This window comes from Apaloderma vittatum, unplaced genomic scaffold (assembly GCF_000703405.1).
Source record: "Apaloderma vittatum isolate BGI_N311 unplaced genomic scaffold, ASM70340v1 scaffold6951, whole genome shotgun sequence".
NCBI lineage: Eukaryota > Metazoa > Chordata > Aves > Trogoniformes > Trogonidae > Apaloderma > Apaloderma vittatum.
The window spans coordinates 27,021-44,571 of record NW_009700857.1 but is presented as its reverse complement, the minus strand read 5'-3'; the positions used below and the strand labels follow the sequence as shown (position 1 = coordinate 44,571).

At 45.4% G+C, this 17,551-nt stretch overlaps 1 protein-coding gene across 1 annotated transcript in view; it reads left to right on the top strand.

Annotated features, from left to right (window-relative positions):
* The first annotated feature begins 883 nt into the window (after positions 1 to 883).
* The window catches only part of FAM179A (family with sequence similarity 179, member A), a 16,833-nt gene continuing 165 nt past the window's right edge, over positions 884 to 17,551 (top strand). Inside the window, exons 1-10 of the mRNA XM_009878916.1 lie at positions 884 to 975; positions 2,092 to 2,197; positions 3,882 to 4,117; positions 5,323 to 5,481; positions 6,280 to 6,397; positions 7,321 to 7,424; positions 8,789 to 8,987; positions 11,312 to 11,528; positions 15,025 to 15,111; positions 17,475 to 17,551. The exon at positions 17,475 to 17,551 is cut by the window's right edge and continues 165 nt beyond it. Coding sequence (XP_009877218.1) covers positions 884 to 975; positions 2,092 to 2,197; positions 3,882 to 4,117; positions 5,323 to 5,481; positions 6,280 to 6,397; positions 7,321 to 7,424; positions 8,789 to 8,987; positions 11,312 to 11,528; positions 15,025 to 15,111; positions 17,475 to 17,551 — 1,395 coding nt within the window. The remainder of the gene's footprint in view (positions 976 to 2,091; positions 2,198 to 3,881; positions 4,118 to 5,322; positions 5,482 to 6,279; positions 6,398 to 7,320; positions 7,425 to 8,788; positions 8,988 to 11,311; positions 11,529 to 15,024; positions 15,112 to 17,474) is intronic.

Below are 17,551 nucleotides of genomic sequence, written 5' to 3'. Positions count from 1 at the left end.
ATCCCCCCAGGAACTGTATAGCCCTGCTGCAGGTTTACTTCCACAGGGAACAAGGTTTTCTTCTGCTTCAGACTCCATATTTCCAAAGCTGGAAGCAGGGATGGCCATTTATCAAGCTGGACCCCTTCTCCCACAGGACAGCAGGCTCGCCCATCCAAGTGTACAAGCTCAGCAAGCAAAGTGTCCCGTACCAGGAATAAACAAGGCTGCAAAGAAACCACGTCTCTGAAGAAATCTTCAGCTTGAGATGCAAGGAGTATCTTTTGCCTGCAGGGCTGACAGGCAGCTCCCAGGGCGCTGAAGCCACAGGCACCTATATGGAAAATCATGTTGCCAGATGTCAGTGTTCACGAAGAAGACAGAGGAATCTTACTTTATTTGAGTCAAGGGGATGTCCACTTGGGGTACCAAGTCCCAGTGAGATCTCCTAAATTGCTGGAGGACGCAGCCTCCTTTTATCCTAATTTCCCACATGCATGACACCCTTTCCCCACTGGCTGAGGTACTCAGGAGGTACAGACTTCCCAATTTCCCTACTACATGTTCCCCCTTAGTGTGTACCCCCCTTAACAACGCACATCACGTGCTTCATTAACTTGATGCCACTCAGGGTGGAGAAGTGAATACTCATAGGCCTATTTAGCCTTGCACTCTTTCTCAAAGTTCAAAAGTTTAGACCATCTGAGGTGTTGACTTCATTGACAGCCTCAGTGGCCATCTTTCTGCTTGTGACCGAGAGATGGCTCTGGTTGGAGAAGTATAAATTGATCGGTTTTCTCTTCTTAAGTCGCCGAGAGGAGCTGCTTCAGAGCCTGCTGACAAAAATCGGAGCAGCAGATCTTGGTGTACAGGGGGTGTCCTGAGGTTTTCCCGAGGCAGGGAGATGCCGGAACAGTCGAAAGACTCATCCGGAATGGAAGCAGTCTTGAGTTTAGAGATTTGGACTCCTCAGGTCACTGGCGCGGGTGGGACTGAGTAAGGATTTATCTCTGGTGCCACTGCTGGCAGCAGCAGCAGGAGATAGGGCCTCCCTATGACCTGCACGTGCATCCCAGGAGCACCTATAGGGAATTCCTGAGACAAGGACTGAGACGTGAGGCGGAGTTGCCCATCCTGTCATTTCTCCTGGAGGGCTCATGGCAGAAGACAAGGAAAAAGAAATAAAATCCATTAGGAATCTTGGCCCTTTAGAATTACATTTTTCCTTCTCATCGCTTACTACGGGCAGAAGATGTTTTGTTGATAATCACAGCGTGTCCTAAAATTAGACACATAAAGTATGACACACTAGAAGTTTCTGGTGATACTGGTTGTCTTTTTGACTTGTGGGTCAGCATACACTCACTAGGATAACCATGAAAAATCTTTCGTCATGTGTCTCCGTGTGCGCACACTTTAGTTTGCCCCTCTCCAGTTTCTCTTCCTTGTTTGACGCCCTGTAGGTGCAGAGAGATGCTGCCAGGTGTGGGGAGTCTGGATTACACTCAGAGACCCCAGTGGGGATGGGGTCCCCAGTCTGGCCCTGCAGCCCAAGTAAGACAAAGACTGCATCAGGTGCCTTCATGTAGCACATGTCCTTCCCAAAGCAAGTGTCCTGAAAGAGGCAGGTTTTTACAGCTTCACAGTAACATGTCGCTGCTGTGGGTGTTATTTTAAGCAGGGATTTTCTGGGAGATCCAGCATTTTGGCTGGTGTTGCCCAGGTGTGGAATCTGCCGTGGTAAGAGCCAGTCAGGACCCTCTCTCAGGGACAGGGTACAGGCAGGGTGCAAGAAGCGGAAACATGGCACAGTCACCCAGCTTCAAGAAGGCAGTGACATAGGGACTTTCTGTGCCAGGGATTTCAGAACGGCTGTCTTGTTTGATGGCCACAAATGAACCCATCCCCTCTGGAACCTTCTATTTGTTTTGGATTTATGTAGGCTTTTGACTGCCACAGCATCCTGTGGCAACAAGTTCCATGATTTAATTAAGTGCTGTGTGAGAAGCACCTCCCTTGGTTTGTCTGAGCCGACACCCTGGTAATTTCAGAGGGCGCTGCCTCGTTCTTAGGTGGTGAGAAAAATCCATCTTTTTGGTTACTGCCTTTCAGGGAGCAGAAGGCGAAGGGACTCTTCAGCATCAGGTGCCTGGCTGTCTGCCACTCAGAAGTCCTTCTTTGTAGGCTTCCTGATGTTTCCATGGCAGTTACCCATGAGGTAAGAAAGTTGTGTTTAGCTGTGTCCCATGTACCTCATACCTGGGGTGTAGAGCAGATACATGCCGGTTCATTTACATGTGTGTTCAGTGTCTGCCTTCATCACTGCTTTTAGACCTCATTCTTCTAATTGGCTACGTCACCTGCCTGTATGATCTGTCTGTACATACAGCCATAGTCACTGGTGTGTGGGGCATCTGTCTGTCTCCTCTTTTGAGCCAGGTGTCGTTATAAAGCAATATACAAATGCAGAAACGGAGACACTAATCAGGTGATTTGCCACAGCCCAAATATCTGCCCAAGCTGTACTTAAACACTTCAGCTTGCGCCTCCCAGCTTCCTCCCTCTTTTTCCTCCTCCTCAGCATCCTGGGGGATCAACTGCAGGTATTTATTTGCCAGTGTTTCCTGATGATGTCTTCTCCTTCTTCCTTTCTGGAGTTTTGGGCTGCAATCACCGGCTGCTTGGTGTGGCCTGACTGTGGCCTTTGCAGGGCAGTGGCACACAGCTTCACTATCTCATCTCTCACTTAACAGAGGGGTGTCACACAAAGCTCCTTGATAACACATGTGTCTCTGTTTCCAACCTGGCACTTGTCTGTGGCCTGAACCAGCTGCCTTGTACTCTTACTACAGGGCTGCCAACTCTATTAAATTTTCCTTTTCTTGCAGAAGACAGTAAGACCTAGCTCATTTCCCTGAATATATCAGCCCTTCTATCCAATATTTGATGACGTTGCAGGCTTGAATGACCCTTGTGTTGTTGGGCTCTTCAAACCTTTCTCTTTAGACATGGAGGATTCAGATTCTCTGACTCTGAGATCAGGGTTGGGAGAAGCAGGCCTTTCAGCTTAGCTCATCTGATTTTTCTATCACTTTTCTACTTCTGAGGAAATTTCCTCGTCTCTGTTCTACACACTCATGTGCAGAGACATCTGCCAGCTTTCATTTCATTTTGCTTTCACGTGCACTTCTAGCACTTGTGTCGGTCATTTCTATTAACAGGCACAGCTGAGCCTGGCAGAGAGAACCGCTGGTCTGTCCTTCAAAGTCTCTTTCCAATGAAGCACAGGACTCTGAGATGCTTCTTCCTCACCCTTGTGGGAAAGCTCACTGCAGGCAGGGATCCCTGCAGAGCAGCACTGAATGCTGTGAAACCCCACCCACTGCAGCTGTAATTGCATGTGATCTGCAGGGCCCTCAAGTGCCTGGAGTCCAGCAGCTGGGGTTCTGCTGAGCAGACAGAGCCACAGATGGACTCAAGTCGCTGCTGCAAATTAGTCTGTAGACTTGAGCCTGGAGTTTCTCTTTCCTGGCTGAGTGCTCAAGCTTTTCCTCTATCTTTATGGATTGTGCCTTTGCAGTTAAAAAAACAGCCCTTGCTTGTCTGTGTTCAATAAAAGGGCCTAAAATCAAAGCAGTGACCATTCTGGGCTAAGTAGCACACTTTGTTCGAGGTGAAACAGTATTTCTTTAGGCCTGCAGTCTCACTAAAATTGTATTGTATACACGAGCCTGACGCCAGAGAAGTTGGCATCAGTGTGTTTCTGTGCTTGTGGTGGTCTTCTGGGCTCTTCCTGTACCTCCTGGATACGTCAAGAAGTCTTTTTGTTTCCTGGGATTTTTGTTTAGGAGAACTGATTGTTTTACAAGGCGATTCTTACATTTCCCCTCATGACTTCCCAGGTAAGCAACCTCCGCTCGAAGGTGTCTCGCTTCGCAATCAACACTCTGGGAGAGCTCTTCAGGACCATGAAGAAGCACATGGACCATGAGGTGGACCAGGTTGCTGGGGTCTTGCTGCAGAAGACGGGGGACTCCAGCGAGTTCATTCAGAAAGCTGCCAGTCGATCCCTGGGAATCATGGTGGGGAACGTGACACCTGCACGAGCGATGACGGCTCTCATGGTTACTGGAGCCCAGTAAGTCGTTCTCCTCTTAGTGATATCCTTCACCTTAAATTGTGCCGGTAGGAAGAAGGGACGGGAAGCAGAAAGGGAATGATGGGAAGGAAGGGCCCTTGGTCTTGCATCTTCCATGACTGAAGTTAGTATATTCTCTGACCAACCTCCCTCCCTTCCTCCTGTGGTCTACTTGTACCCTACTGCAGCCGAATTATTCTCACAGTCTGTCAACACTGCCTAGACGTGGTGAATGGTGGGGAAGTGAAAGTCCCTGCAGCGGGTGGTGACAGCCTTGTGGCTTTGCGGGAAGAGGGACAGTGGCAATTCCAGCAGTGAGTGCCCTTTGGTATTTCACAACACTAACCACAGAGGTGCTGGGGAAAGCCATGCATCATCATTATGTCATTAACTTGAGAAATAAGGAGGCTGATTCTGGGGACATGGAGCATGGCAGGGAGGACTCGCTGGGTGTGGCACAGCGGGCGCAGCTCCTGCCGAGAGGAGTCTGACTGTCGTGTCCTTAGAACTCCACCTTCTATTCCAACTGATGCTGCATGGTAGCCTTGAGACGGGGAGTCACTTCACAGGCGCCTTCAGGGGCCAACTCCCATGGGAAAGCTGAGGCAAATGCTGCCTTAAAATATTAGTGCTATGCCCGATGGTTTCACATGGGCATCCTCTAGCAAGGACAACCTGGCTAAAAAGACTGCTACCCTTTTCTTACCTTTTGAAAAGGGTCAAACACTCAAACATGCCACTTGCCAAGCATCAAAGAACAAACCGCCTGCCTTGCTGGGTATCTGCAGCTCCATGCCCCGCAGGGCTTTTCCCCTGTTTGTTTTTTTCCAGGGTCTGCAGATCTGGAGATAAACAGGTGGAATAAGCCTCAATCCTGCTGCAGTTCTGTCAGTGTAGTGGGAGCTCTCTGACAAGTCAGCATCAATTGACTTTCCTTTCCCTCTTTCTCAGAGTCAATTTTGGGAAAGAAATTGCGTGTCAGATAGTCCAGGGAGATTGGATTCCTCCTTCTTTCTAGCAGGCAGCCCCTCTTCACCACATCAGCTTTGTGTTTATCCGAGGACAGGAGCTGCTACAGGTGGCTAAATGTGCTGCGAGAGCTCCTGCCTCTTTGTGCCAGCAATGACAGGGAGCGCCCTGCGACTGAGGCCTGTGCTTCTGGCCCTGCGCTTCCTTCTCTCCAGTGTCCCTTCTCCTGTTTCCAGGCACCGCAACGCCCTGGTGCGGAAGTGCACAGCTGAACACCTGCTGACTGTGATGGAGCAAATCGGAGCCAAGAGGCTCCTGTCGGGCACGCATGGCAGTACCGAGCTGCTGGTACATGCCCTGGTGAAGCTTGCCCAGGACTGTCATCAGGACACAAGGTGATGATCTTCATTTCACCTCCTAAAATGTGAAAACTGTTAGATATCTGGTTGTAATTGACAAAACCTAAAAGAGTGGAAGGTAAAGTAAATATGAATAAAGTTACTTCACAGCATGGATGATGTTGTCTGGGGAAATGACAGTACTGGGTGGCATGAGGTTGTTCAGCAAGGAGGACCAGTGCCAGATTTCTGTTACTTGAATGACTCTTCACCAGTCTTGGCCACTGCTCATTGCTGAAGTATCCCAAGCATTTATTTGGGATGAAGATAAGACTGGCCTAGAAAAATAGCAGCTATCTTTCTAAGCCTATTCTGCAGATTTAGTTGCCTGCAATAGTCACATATTTTTCTTCCATGTCACTGTATAATGTAGTTGTCTGTAGCTGAGCAACCTCCAAATTTCCTCTTAAAGGTAGCTGTAGTTTCATAGTAGCAAAACTGAACCAAACGAAAACTGAAAAAACCTCCTTACTTAGTTTATTAATTGAAATTACGATGTGCTTCATTTGTCCCATGGGATCCTTTGATCCCAGAGAAGCGTATCCACAATTTCAGAGTGAGATTGTATTTTCCTGTTGCCCTGTGTTCTCCTCTTGCCTCACGTCATCAGTGCAGACTGCAGCCAGTTGAACACAAGTCGAGGTAAGTATCTCTTTGCTGAATAGGTCATACCTTCTCATGAAGGTATTGCACGTGATGGGTTTAAAATATCAGCTGATTCTATCAACACTTCTCCTTATTCACAAGGGAGAAAAGACAGTAATAGTCTGTATTCATGTCTCTTTGCTGCATTAGGTCTTATGGACGGAAGATGCTGAACATATTGATGAGTCATCAAAAATTTGATAGTTATTTGAAACAGACTGTCCCCTCCCGTGACTTGCAAGATGTTATGGCGAGAATTAAGCAGAAAGTAAGTGCTTGGCAGGAGAAATGTCTCCTTTATGCAAATACTGAGATTACTAAAACAAGATTAAACATACCTAATCCTTATCTCGCTCCTCTTCTGCTGAATCCTTTTGGTTCTGGGAATGAACTGTTGATCTTCAGTGTGTTTATCTGCAGACAGCGAAGGAACTAGTTTCATTAGAAATAAAGTGGGTATATTCTGAATATCGGTCACAAACAGGAAAGTAGGAGAAGATGGTTTTGACTTCAGGCATGAAAAGCCCCCAGCCACAACCCTTCCCCCCAATAAAGCAAGGAAATGAGAATAGTGCTTCTGAAGAGAGCAGTCGTTACAACAGACGAAGGAAGCAGTGTTGCCAAGAAAATTTCTAACTATACGAAAAGATGAGCAAGGCAATCATGATTAGTACATGTATTGTCTGGATTCTGGGAATACTGCCCTGCTGTCACGCACTGTGGAGCTGGAAGAAGCTTTGTGAATTCAGCATGGAGTGGAAAATCATCTTTCTTTTTTTTCATTCCTCTCCACTTACATTCTAGAAAGGAAGGTGCCTTTGTGCAGGAATAGAGAGAGTGTGAACCAAATCAACTCCCAGCACCATGGGTCAACGTCCAGAGTCCAAAATTTTCCTGCTACTCCTTTCCAGAGGGCTCGTTCCCTACCAGTTCGCATTATTCCCCTAGCGAATTCAGGATTTTATGCTGCTACCCAGTATGGTAGCACCTATAATCTGCTTTGGGTTCTTGAAAACAAATTGTAGACATTGCTGAATCTCTGACCTGTCTCCCTCTCTAAGTTAATAAATGTTTTCTGAAGCCTTTCTTCATAGCAGTGATCCTTATAACTTGTGTTTTAAACAAGTAATTTCCTCTTTGATCTTCTATGTATTCATGGGTTTCTCTCTCTCTCTCTCTCTCTCTCTGTAGGGAATAGAAGACCATAAATGTGAACCTTCATCTGCCAAGGACCCCAGCAAGTCTAGGAACAGCGGCTTGGTGATGGCCCAGGACAACCTGCCTTCTGATGAAGGGTAATGAGCACTTCTGTTCTATGTGACAAAGCACATGACAAGCTTCACATGTCTCTTCCTCAGTAAAATCTTTCTGGTGGAGATGAGCTGTGCCAGAGATTGTTTCCTTGGCCCCAAAATCTTCTATGATACAAAATTTCTAGTTCTGCACTAGGCTGAGCACAAGTTCTCAGGAGGGTTTTCCACAAAAATTGAGAGGGAGGAAGAGACAGCCACCAGCAGCAACTCAGAAGGACCAGCAAAGTGGTGAGGACAGTGTTGTGGAGGCTGTGAGAGGGTCGTGCCTCTGCTGTTTGACTAGGGACAAGGAATTTCAATGAGGATATTCTTACCTGAGTGTAGTCTTGTTTGGATGGGTGGTTTATTGACAAGTCCCAGTCTGGAGCCAAGATGCCATTCCCCAAAATAGCACTTTCCATGTAAGCGGTTTGGCCAGGCTGAATCATGGCCTTCTGACCCTCAAACAGTACCAGCAAGACAATTCCTGAGCAGTTCTGGTCAAGAGATGTCACAACATGGACTTTTTTCTGCAGCAATTCGTGTCATTCAGACCCATTACTGATTGAGTGATGGACAGCATGTTTTTTTCTCCTGTGCTGCAATCAGCATTAGAGAGAGGAATTTGGTCCTTGCTGTCTTCCCTTGCCAGTCGGAGAGCGAGTCGTACCTGTTCTCTGATAACGGAGCAGATTTGTTTAGCTCTGTTGTGCTCAGCAGTGGCAGAAAGGGACCGCGTGCCTCAGTAACACGGTCAGGATGTCCCTGTGCTCACGGCAGAGAGAAGTTGATGCAGGAGAATTGTTCCCATTGGGTTTGCTAAGCTGTGGATCCAGTCCCTAGGGAAGCAACAATGTAAGCGTAGTGGTGAGATGTCTGGCTTCTCTTTTGTTCTCTCTTACTGATTCGCTGGATCCTTTCAGATATGCCCATTCATCTTTCTAGGCAGGATTCATCTGTTCAGATGCATATGATGTCTTGATCCAGATTCCCATAGCTGTCGTAGAGACATTTCTCCAGAGTAATTAATTTCGTTATAATACAGACACTTCCCATAGGATGAGGCGTTTAAACTTTGAAGTGGCGCCTATTTTTCCCCACAGAGGTGTGCTAGATGAGTACCTGGGAAGACATCTGAAGATAAATGAGATTAATTCCATCCTCAGTGCCTTATTTTTCCTGAGTAAGCACTAGCACTAATGTTACTTGCAAAGTGTCTCCCGTAATGATTGTCATGAGATCCGAGCTGCTTTTCAGATCAGGATCTAGCTGAAGTCACATCATTAGGAAGTCTGCTCGAGATGTTTTCCTCAAAACTAACTGAAGATATTATCACCAAAATGTCTTGCCTTGTTTTTATTTTCCAGCTTGAGGCCTGATGATCTCATCTTACCCTGTGGGACAGTCCGTCGCACATCACTTCGGACTGTGGAACAAACCGAACAGCTCAGTGAACTTTACAAGCTCCTGACAGCCAAGGAGTTTCAGGCACGAATGCAGGGAGTGGTGGCCCTCCTAGATCACTGCAAAAGCAGCCCTCAGCTCATCTCCACTGATGTTGTCCAGGTATGTAGAGCATCTCTGTTGCTCCTTTCCCGTTAGCTGTCTTCCCAAGCCTACACCAGTAAAGTTAGCTCAGTGTGTCTTGGCACTACATACTAGTTGTTTGAGACTGACTGGTTGCTTCTCACCCAGAATAATTTAATTCAACCCCAGGCTTGAGGGCAGGTAATTTCAGCCCGGATGTATTTCTCTGGCAGGTGCTTATTGGTACCATTCGTGAGGTGATGTCAGAATTTACTGTTGCTGTAGCTTCTGCTGTCTCCTACTACCAGTTAGGCTGAAAAAAAGGGAATCCAGCCAGTGAAAGCTCAGCAATTATTCTCTAGAAGAAAAATGGAAGAAGTATCAGGCTAGATTGATTAAAAAAAAAATAAAATATATTTTTGTAACAGATGATCCTGTAAACTTGATCTTGTCCTATGCAGACACAGCTCTGCCTATTCACTTTGTCCTCATCCCTTTCCTTCTTGGGAAAGACTGTTCTCACCCTTCCTGGGGTCCTTTTTTTCTCTATGGAAAGAGGAGGAAAATGGCTAGAGACCTTCCGGAGACCTTCTCTTCCTTCTCCTGCCAGCAGCTCCCTTGCCCTTTTTCCAGAAAACAGTGACAGATAATGTGGCTGTCAAGGGACTGAGCGTGCTTGACTGAGAGCTGCAGAGTACATTGCTAGAGTCTTGTGTCCAGCTCTGGAGTCCTCAGCAGAGTAGAGATATGGAACTGTTGGAGTGAGTCCAGAGAAGGGCCACAAAGATGATCAGAGGGAGCACCTCTAGTATGAAGACAGGGTGAGAGAGCTGACATGGGGAACAGCCTGGAGGAGAGACCTTATTGCAGCCTTTAGTTCTTAAGGGTTGCCTGTAAGAAAGATGGGGACAATCGATTTAGCAGGGCCTGCAGCGATAGGACAAGGAGGAGTGGTTTTAAACCATAAGAGGCTAGATTTAGGTTAGATATAAGGAAGAATTTTTTTACAGTGAGGGGGGTGAAACCCTTGAACAGGTTGTCCAGAGAGGTGGCAGAAATCTCGCCCCTGGAAACCTTCACAGCCGGATTGGACAGTAGCCTGAGCAACCAGATCTCATTGCAGATGCCCCTGCTCACTGTGGGGGGCTTGGACTGGATGACCTTTAAAGGTTCCTTCCAGCCCAAAGCATTCTATGATTCTATGATTAAACTTCAGAAGTCTACCTGTTAGGTAAACAAATGGTCAGGATCCCAAATAGTTCATCAGAGCCCTGCAATCCTCCAGATGCAGGTTTTGAGAAGATAAAACTTGGATCTCATCCAGCTGCACTTTTGGCAAAGTCAGAACTGCTATAGTCCTTGAAACACCTGTATGGAAAAATGGGCATCGTAAATACCTTTTTTTCTGCTTTTATTAGAAGGGGGACAGCTAGTAGGTCCTCCTCCCCCTCTCCTCTACCCGGGTGAGGCTGCATCTGCAATATGGTGTCAGTTCTGGCCCTCTCATTTCAAGAAGGACAGGGAACTGCTTGAGAGAGTCCAGCACAGAGCCACAGAGATGATGAAGGGAGTGGAACATCTCCCTTATGATGAGAAGCTGAAGGAGCTGGGTCTCTTTAGCTTGGAGAAGAGGAGGCTGAGGGGTGACCTCATTAATGTCTCTAAACATGTAAAGGGTAAGTGTCAGGAGGACAGAGCCAAGCTCTTCTCAGTGATGTCCAATGACAGGACAAGGGGTAACAAGTGCAAGCTGGAGCATAGGAGGTTCCACAAAAATATTAGGAAAACCTTTTTCTCTGTGAGGATGACAGAGCACTGGCACAGGCTGCCCAGGGAGGTTGTGGAGTCTCCTTCTCTGGAGACATTCAAAACCCGCCTGGACGCGTTCCTGTGTGACCTACTGTAGGTGATCCTGCTCTGGCAGGGGGGCTGAACTAGATGATCTTTCGAGGTGCCTTCCAGCCCCTGACACTCTGTGATTCTGTGAGAATTCCTGTAGTACTTGAGAGAGCTTTATGGAAAAACGGGCATTGTAAACACACATTTTCGTGCCTCGATGCCAAAGATATTATTTTGCGTTATTAAAATGGGAATAATGTCATGAGTTATAGGTAAAGAGAAACACTGCATGAGCTGTTCCCACCCAAACCTCTTAATAAAACACAAAAATCTTTTCAACCAACATGAGGCTGTGGAACCACTACAGTGAGTAGCCCAGAACAAAACAATGAAATTTTTCTAGCAAGCACTGACCTGACAGAATGGATTACATTAATCTTTTCCATTGCTGGGTACTTGTTTCTACATCTCTTCTTGAAAGAAAAACAGTTTAATCCAACTTTCATGTCTTTTTTTCGTAACAGATTTTTGATGTTTTTGTCCTGAGACTTCAGGATAGCCACAAGAAAGTGAAGCAGCAGGCACTGGAGGCCCTGGCTTTGATGACACCCTTGCTCAGAGATGCCTTACACCCCGTGCTGGTCCCTCTGGTAGAAGCAGTCACTGACAACTTGAACTCAAAGCACTTGGGAATTTCTGCCGCAGCTGTGAAAGCACTGGAAACTCTCATTGCTCACCTAGGTAAGGCTGACTCTGGCATTGACTGCCCTTACCTGCAGCTTCTCCATCTTGGAGTCAAGTGAACAGAGTCTGTTGAGGTCTGTTGTTTGGGCCCAGCTGGACTTTTCCAAATTAATTGCTTTGCTTTTGATGTGTACTCTTACTTTACTCGTACTTCACTCAAATCTTACTCTACTCGTTTTTTACTCGTACTTTACTCTCACTTTACTCGTCCTTTACTCTCACTCTACTCGTCCTTTACTCTCACTTTACTCATACTTTACTCTTACTCTTATTCGACTCTTATTCTGCTCTTACTCTACTCTTACTCTATGCTACTTTACTCTTACTTTACTCTTACTATACTCTTACTTTACTCTTGCTTTACCCTTACTTTTACTTAAGGTTCCTTTTACTCGTACCTTACTCGTACCTTACTCGTACTTTACTCTACTCTTACTATACTCTTACTCTACTTTTACTTTACTCTCATCAGAGCTTCTGCACCACCTTTCTTTTCCCACCTTTCTTTTTTGCCTTCTTTTTTAAAAAGGAGTTTATGATTTGTGCAGTTCATTTCTTTAGCACAAACAACTATAAATCCAGTTGTAAATGATGGCTTGTTCCACACATAGTTCTGTGTGGAGCAAGATTGCTATAGCCAATAACTACACAGCCGAGATCTGCTGTAAATTCACTCGCGCAAGGGCAGATTTATGTCAGCTGTGAAAACACAGCGCTGGGTGAATATGCCTGAAAATTTAGTGTTGAAGAGGCAGGTCTTAAAAGGGGTTTATCAACTTTCTCCCCATCAGCTGCTTTGTGATCTCAGGGATTTTGCTGACCTGCTGCCTTTCTGTGTCACAAGGGTAGGGTTGTTTCTGATGATGAAGTGGGGAGAAGGGTGTGAGACCTGTCCTGCTCTTGGCCCTTTACCCATTTTTTGTGCTGCCTGGGAGAAGACTGGAAAAAAGTTGCAGAATTGTGCTAACAGAGGACACAGTAAACAGATCCCATCAGGCTTTTGTGTGGAGCTTTCTGTCATTACCCTCTTGCCAGTTCTGAGAGATCATGCTCAGCTGTCCATGCTGGCAGATGTCAGAACAGGAGCAAGGCACATCTGTCTCTCATCACACTGACTTTACCTAGAAACAGGTTCAAGCAAGCGAGATAGATATATATAGATACATATATATATTATTTTTGCTCTACTCATTTTTATGGACATTTGCAAAAATTCAAACAGGCAACTGAATCACAGGTATTTCAAAATTCAACAGCCAGGGCTTTAGTGGGGGAAAGAAGGGTCTAGTGGAAAACGCATGAGCAAAACTTTCCCATATGCTTTCCAATTGTCTGCCTTTACCATTTAAAATCAATTGGCAGATGACACCCCCTCCTGCAAACTCTAAAGGATTGTGCAATGCCCCGAGCTTAGAGTGAGCGCAACATCTCGCCCCATTGCTTCACTGAGTTTCATAGCCAAGAGCCCAACTATTGTTCTGTGTTGACATATCTCACATTCTGAATTTTAGGTGAGACTTCCTCATCTTGTCACCTTTAATGATTCGGGCCAAAATGCAAGCTGCTCAGAAAATTGCTTGATCATTTGTTATAAAAACAAATCAAAAAACCCCATACCATCCCTGAGACCAAAATTCTACCTACAGTCAAATTATTTTGCTTCCAAATAATGCCTAAATCATTTATTTAGCCTAACCCTGACACTGACTTGGGCATCCCCAGCTGAAGGCCACACACAGTCAATGGCTGTGGCCTGGGACCCTAAACCGTCTCAAGGGAGACACCTTGATAGAGATGGAGACAAATCAGCAAATGAAGCCTGACTGCAATGGGACCAAGACATAGATCTTGCTCTCCTCTGACATCTGCCCTACCCTGTCGTCTGTCATGGAAGAAATGCCCTTCAGATGGCCACTGGTGTGGAGCCAGGCCAGCAGCCTGATGAGCTCCCAGAGGAACCAGCCCACTGGAAGAGGGGAAGGGAAATTTCCGCTGGAGGTGTTAACAAAGCAGAGAGAGGACCACAGTGAAAATGAGAGCATGGAGAAGCTTTTGATGCTTATATTGGGCTGTCTGTCCTGTGGCCAACAGTTCTAGTTAACATGCAGAGAATTGAACGGAGTTAATAAGAACTGAACTGCTCACCACCTTGTTTTCTCTAAGAGCTATTAAAAACTCCTCTGTCTTTGGGTCTCTCAAGGCAGCTGAATTAATGGTTGGGTAAATCTATTATCGACTCGAGCTTTACTGTTTCCAAATGCACAGGGCATTTGAAATCCTTAAACTTAAAGGTGGATAATGCCTATACACTTAGATTCCTAAAACTCGACCAAACAGTTCCCCCTCACTGACCCAAACCCCAAGTGTTCTCCTGAAAGTTTGTGTAGATACCGATATTAATGATCAATTAACATGATTTTGTGCTCCTTCAAGATCTCAGGGCTTTGTTTTCCAAGCAGCAGCTGTAAGGTAACTCTCTGGGGAGGATCAGCAAGTGTGAAACAGCGTCTGCTGATACTGCAGGAGTGTGAGGCAAAACGTGAAGTGTCGGTTTGAAAAAGTGAATGAGAAGAGTGTAATTACCGAAGCGGAAGCTTAATTAGGATAGTAGGGTCAGTTCTTTGCTGTACACTTGCAGGAAGATCATTAGGGACTTCCTTTTCTATATCTCATGTACAAAGGAGCACTTCATAGCACAGTGCCACGTGAAACCACTTTGGGATTTGCCTCTGTACTCATTCGTAAAGAAGTAGGTTGACTGCCTTATCGGTGCAAAGTATTGTAGCCCATCCCATGTGCATTCTGCCTCCAAGAAAAGTTTTGCTTAGCGTATCAAAGCGATAAGACTGGAGGCTTGCACAGCAGTCCAGGCAACAGTTTATAAATTAAAACAAGACTGCAAAACAACAACAGGCAGCACTGGAAGAACTAAAATACATATGACAGTCAAGTATTGGGGAGTCAGTTTGTTTTCCAAGTCCTTCTGCCAAGATCTGATTTCAGAGATGTTAGAAGAGCCACTGAGCAGATGGTGTTGGCAGTGTGCAGCAATTCTCTCTTCTAAGTGTGATTTGGGAGTCTTGTCCATAGATTCCAACAGGTAACTTAGAGTTTTAACATCATTTTATCCTTAAAATGTGAACGGGTGTGCACGCTTTTGAGACTTCTCACCCTTTTCCTTAGGTCAGGGGAGGAGGTCACTTCTGCAGAGCTCCAGGACACCAAACCTTTTCACTGATTACATGTGATTTATGTTTCACACAGCTCCTTGTACAGCAATCAGCTTTGGCTTTACAAATGTGAAAGGAGAGCTTTTCTTTTTGCATTTAACATCCTCCCAAGTAGGCTGGAAGGAAAGAAGAAAATGATGCAGAAAGTGGCAGAATTGACTTTATTTTACAACATGCAGTTACCTCTGCCCTTCCGCATCTTTATATATTTTTTTTTCTTACAGCCTCAGAAGAGTGAGTAGAAATAAATGTTTCTCTTTCAGATAACACATTGCTGCTGCAAGCCTTTGCCCACCGGGTGCGTTACCTTAGTGGCCAAGCTCTGCTGGATGTCACAGAACAACTCTCAGGTATGACCTGCTTCAGCTAATATCCACTTCTAAGTCAATAAGTCTTCAGAGGGAATGTCTAGAGGGAATGCCTCTGAATAGCCAGTGCAGTCGCGCCTCAAACATCTGAAGGTCCTGAGTTTGTCCCTCCTGTAAAACACACATAATAGGTGTATTTCGCAGGAGTCTGCCTGGCAGCTGCGGAGGCCTACGGCATGCAAAATGAGGATGGTGCTGGGGCTCCGGTGCTGGGGCTCCAGTGCTGAGCTCTCACTGGGACAACTCAGGACCTGCCTCCAGGAAAGAGAGGGGCTAAAATTACCCTGGCTGGCTCCTCTCTTTGAGGACAGTTCAGGGAAGGTCATGGACATCTCCCCATGTGTTGCCTGGTCTAGTCGAGAGGTGGCGTCCCTGCCCAAAACAGGGAGGTTGGACTAGATGATCTCTAAGGTCCCTTCCAGCCTAGGCCATTCTATGATTCTATGATCTGTAAGAAGTCCCTTTCCATTGTTTAGAAAAAGTGTCAGTAACTGGTATTTCTGAGAATCAGTTTGGTTCGTCAGCATGGCTTTTTTATTTTGCTGCTGGAGGCTTTTGAGGTTGAATCCTGCAGAATCTGGGGGCCATAGTGTAGGTGAGGGCTCAACACTCATATTTCAGGTAAGGATTTTGTGCAAGGCAGGATCTGGGGACACAGAGGCGGGCAGTTCAGCCTAACCCACTGCGGCTCCCTGCCTGTGTTGCAGATGTGACATTGGACTCTGAGCACTTCAGGGTGTGGAAACAGTCTATTTCTGTGCCAGCAGTGCCTGACACACTACAAATGCAGCTGATAATTGATTTATAATAGCAGCTTCCTGTGTCAGCAATAGCCTAGGAATAGAAAAAAATATAATCTTAATATATACTATTTATAGCCTTGCTTCAGTTAGGGCTAAATCCACTGCTAATTATGCCAGCATCTTTTAATCCAATGTTCAATACACTCTGCTTCATAATGAATCTCAAAAGGGCATGTTTAGCCATAGCAAATGTAAAAGGCCCTTTAAGGATAATTTGAATAAAGTAAATCTCCATAAACATAGAATTCAGTTTTACAGTTGTTTTAATCTCTTTTTCAAAGTAAAGCATTTGAACATAAATTGAGACTACTTTAGAGAAGGCAGATGTTCTCTCTGGGATTTTGTGGGAACAGACGGCTCCTTCTCTTCTGAAGCTCCATAGTGACCACTGTGTTTAATAGCATTTAAACTCAAATTAACTCCCATTTAAAAATAGGTACCATAACCCTTTTCCTGCTTACCAGAATTGTTTTTAGGTACTTTCAGGAGTTTAAATGTTCTTGACTGATGCTAGATGAACAACACAGAGAAAGTGAAGGTCCTTCAACTACAGAATAATAAATAGTTGCTGCGTAACATTTCCACTGAACAGAAAATAATAATTCTGTCTCCAGAGCATTTAAGATTTTGATCTCTCAGCAATATATGTCATGCAAGGAGCCTATTAGGAGTAAATTTTTGTTTGTATTTAATACAGTTCCTTTCAAAATATGAGCTGTGAGCAGACTTCAGAGAGAATAAGAGGGAACACTTGCTTTCTGGTTAAAAAAACCAAGCCTCTGCATAAATTTTTTATGTCTCTATTCCACTGTTTCAGGAAACATTGTGAGGGCAAATGCCATTAAAATTATGAGATGCTCAAATGCCGTGGCAATGGGGTCTGGGTAATTACCCAAGACATCATGAAGTTTGAAACAGCTGTTCAGTAGAAGCCACCAAGTATGGGAGGAAAAAAGCTCAGATTAGACCATTCTGCCAGACATCAGTTTGTCGCTGATGTTCCTAATAAAACTGTCAAGCAGCACATATCTTCTGTGGGCTGCAGTTCTGAAGTGTGGTATAATACGGCTGTGTGCTGTGTGCCACTGAGCAAAGGGAACTGCCAGATCAGACCTTTTGCATTTTTCATCAAAGGTCACAAAAAAGTAATCATCCTCTTCATTAGAAATTTTTCAATTACCTCTCTAAGCTGCATTTCAAAATCTTCAGCAGATGGTTTAGATACTTTCTTAATGGAAATAAACAGGTATTTGATATTTTTGTCCCTTGTAATGCAGAAGCAGACAGTGAAATGATTTACAAAATGTGTATGATTCACTTTGCTAAGTCTATCATGGATACAGAACCTCTGATTTGGAGAAATTAAGGTCCTCAGAAGCTGTTTGTTTTGTTCAGTGGATGACCAGCCACTGTTGCCTGTTTCTGGATGGTCAGGCTACTTGTGCTTGCTGATACTAGCCAGAAAAGGCTTCCAAGAACCAAAAAATAGAGGTTCTTGTTTGCATTAAGGTTGATAAGACCCTTTTCTCTCTCCCACGGCAGTGCTTGTGGTGTCTGTTTATCCCCGGAAACCCCAAGCGGTCAAGCGCTACGCCCTGCCGGTGCTCTGGTTCTTCCTG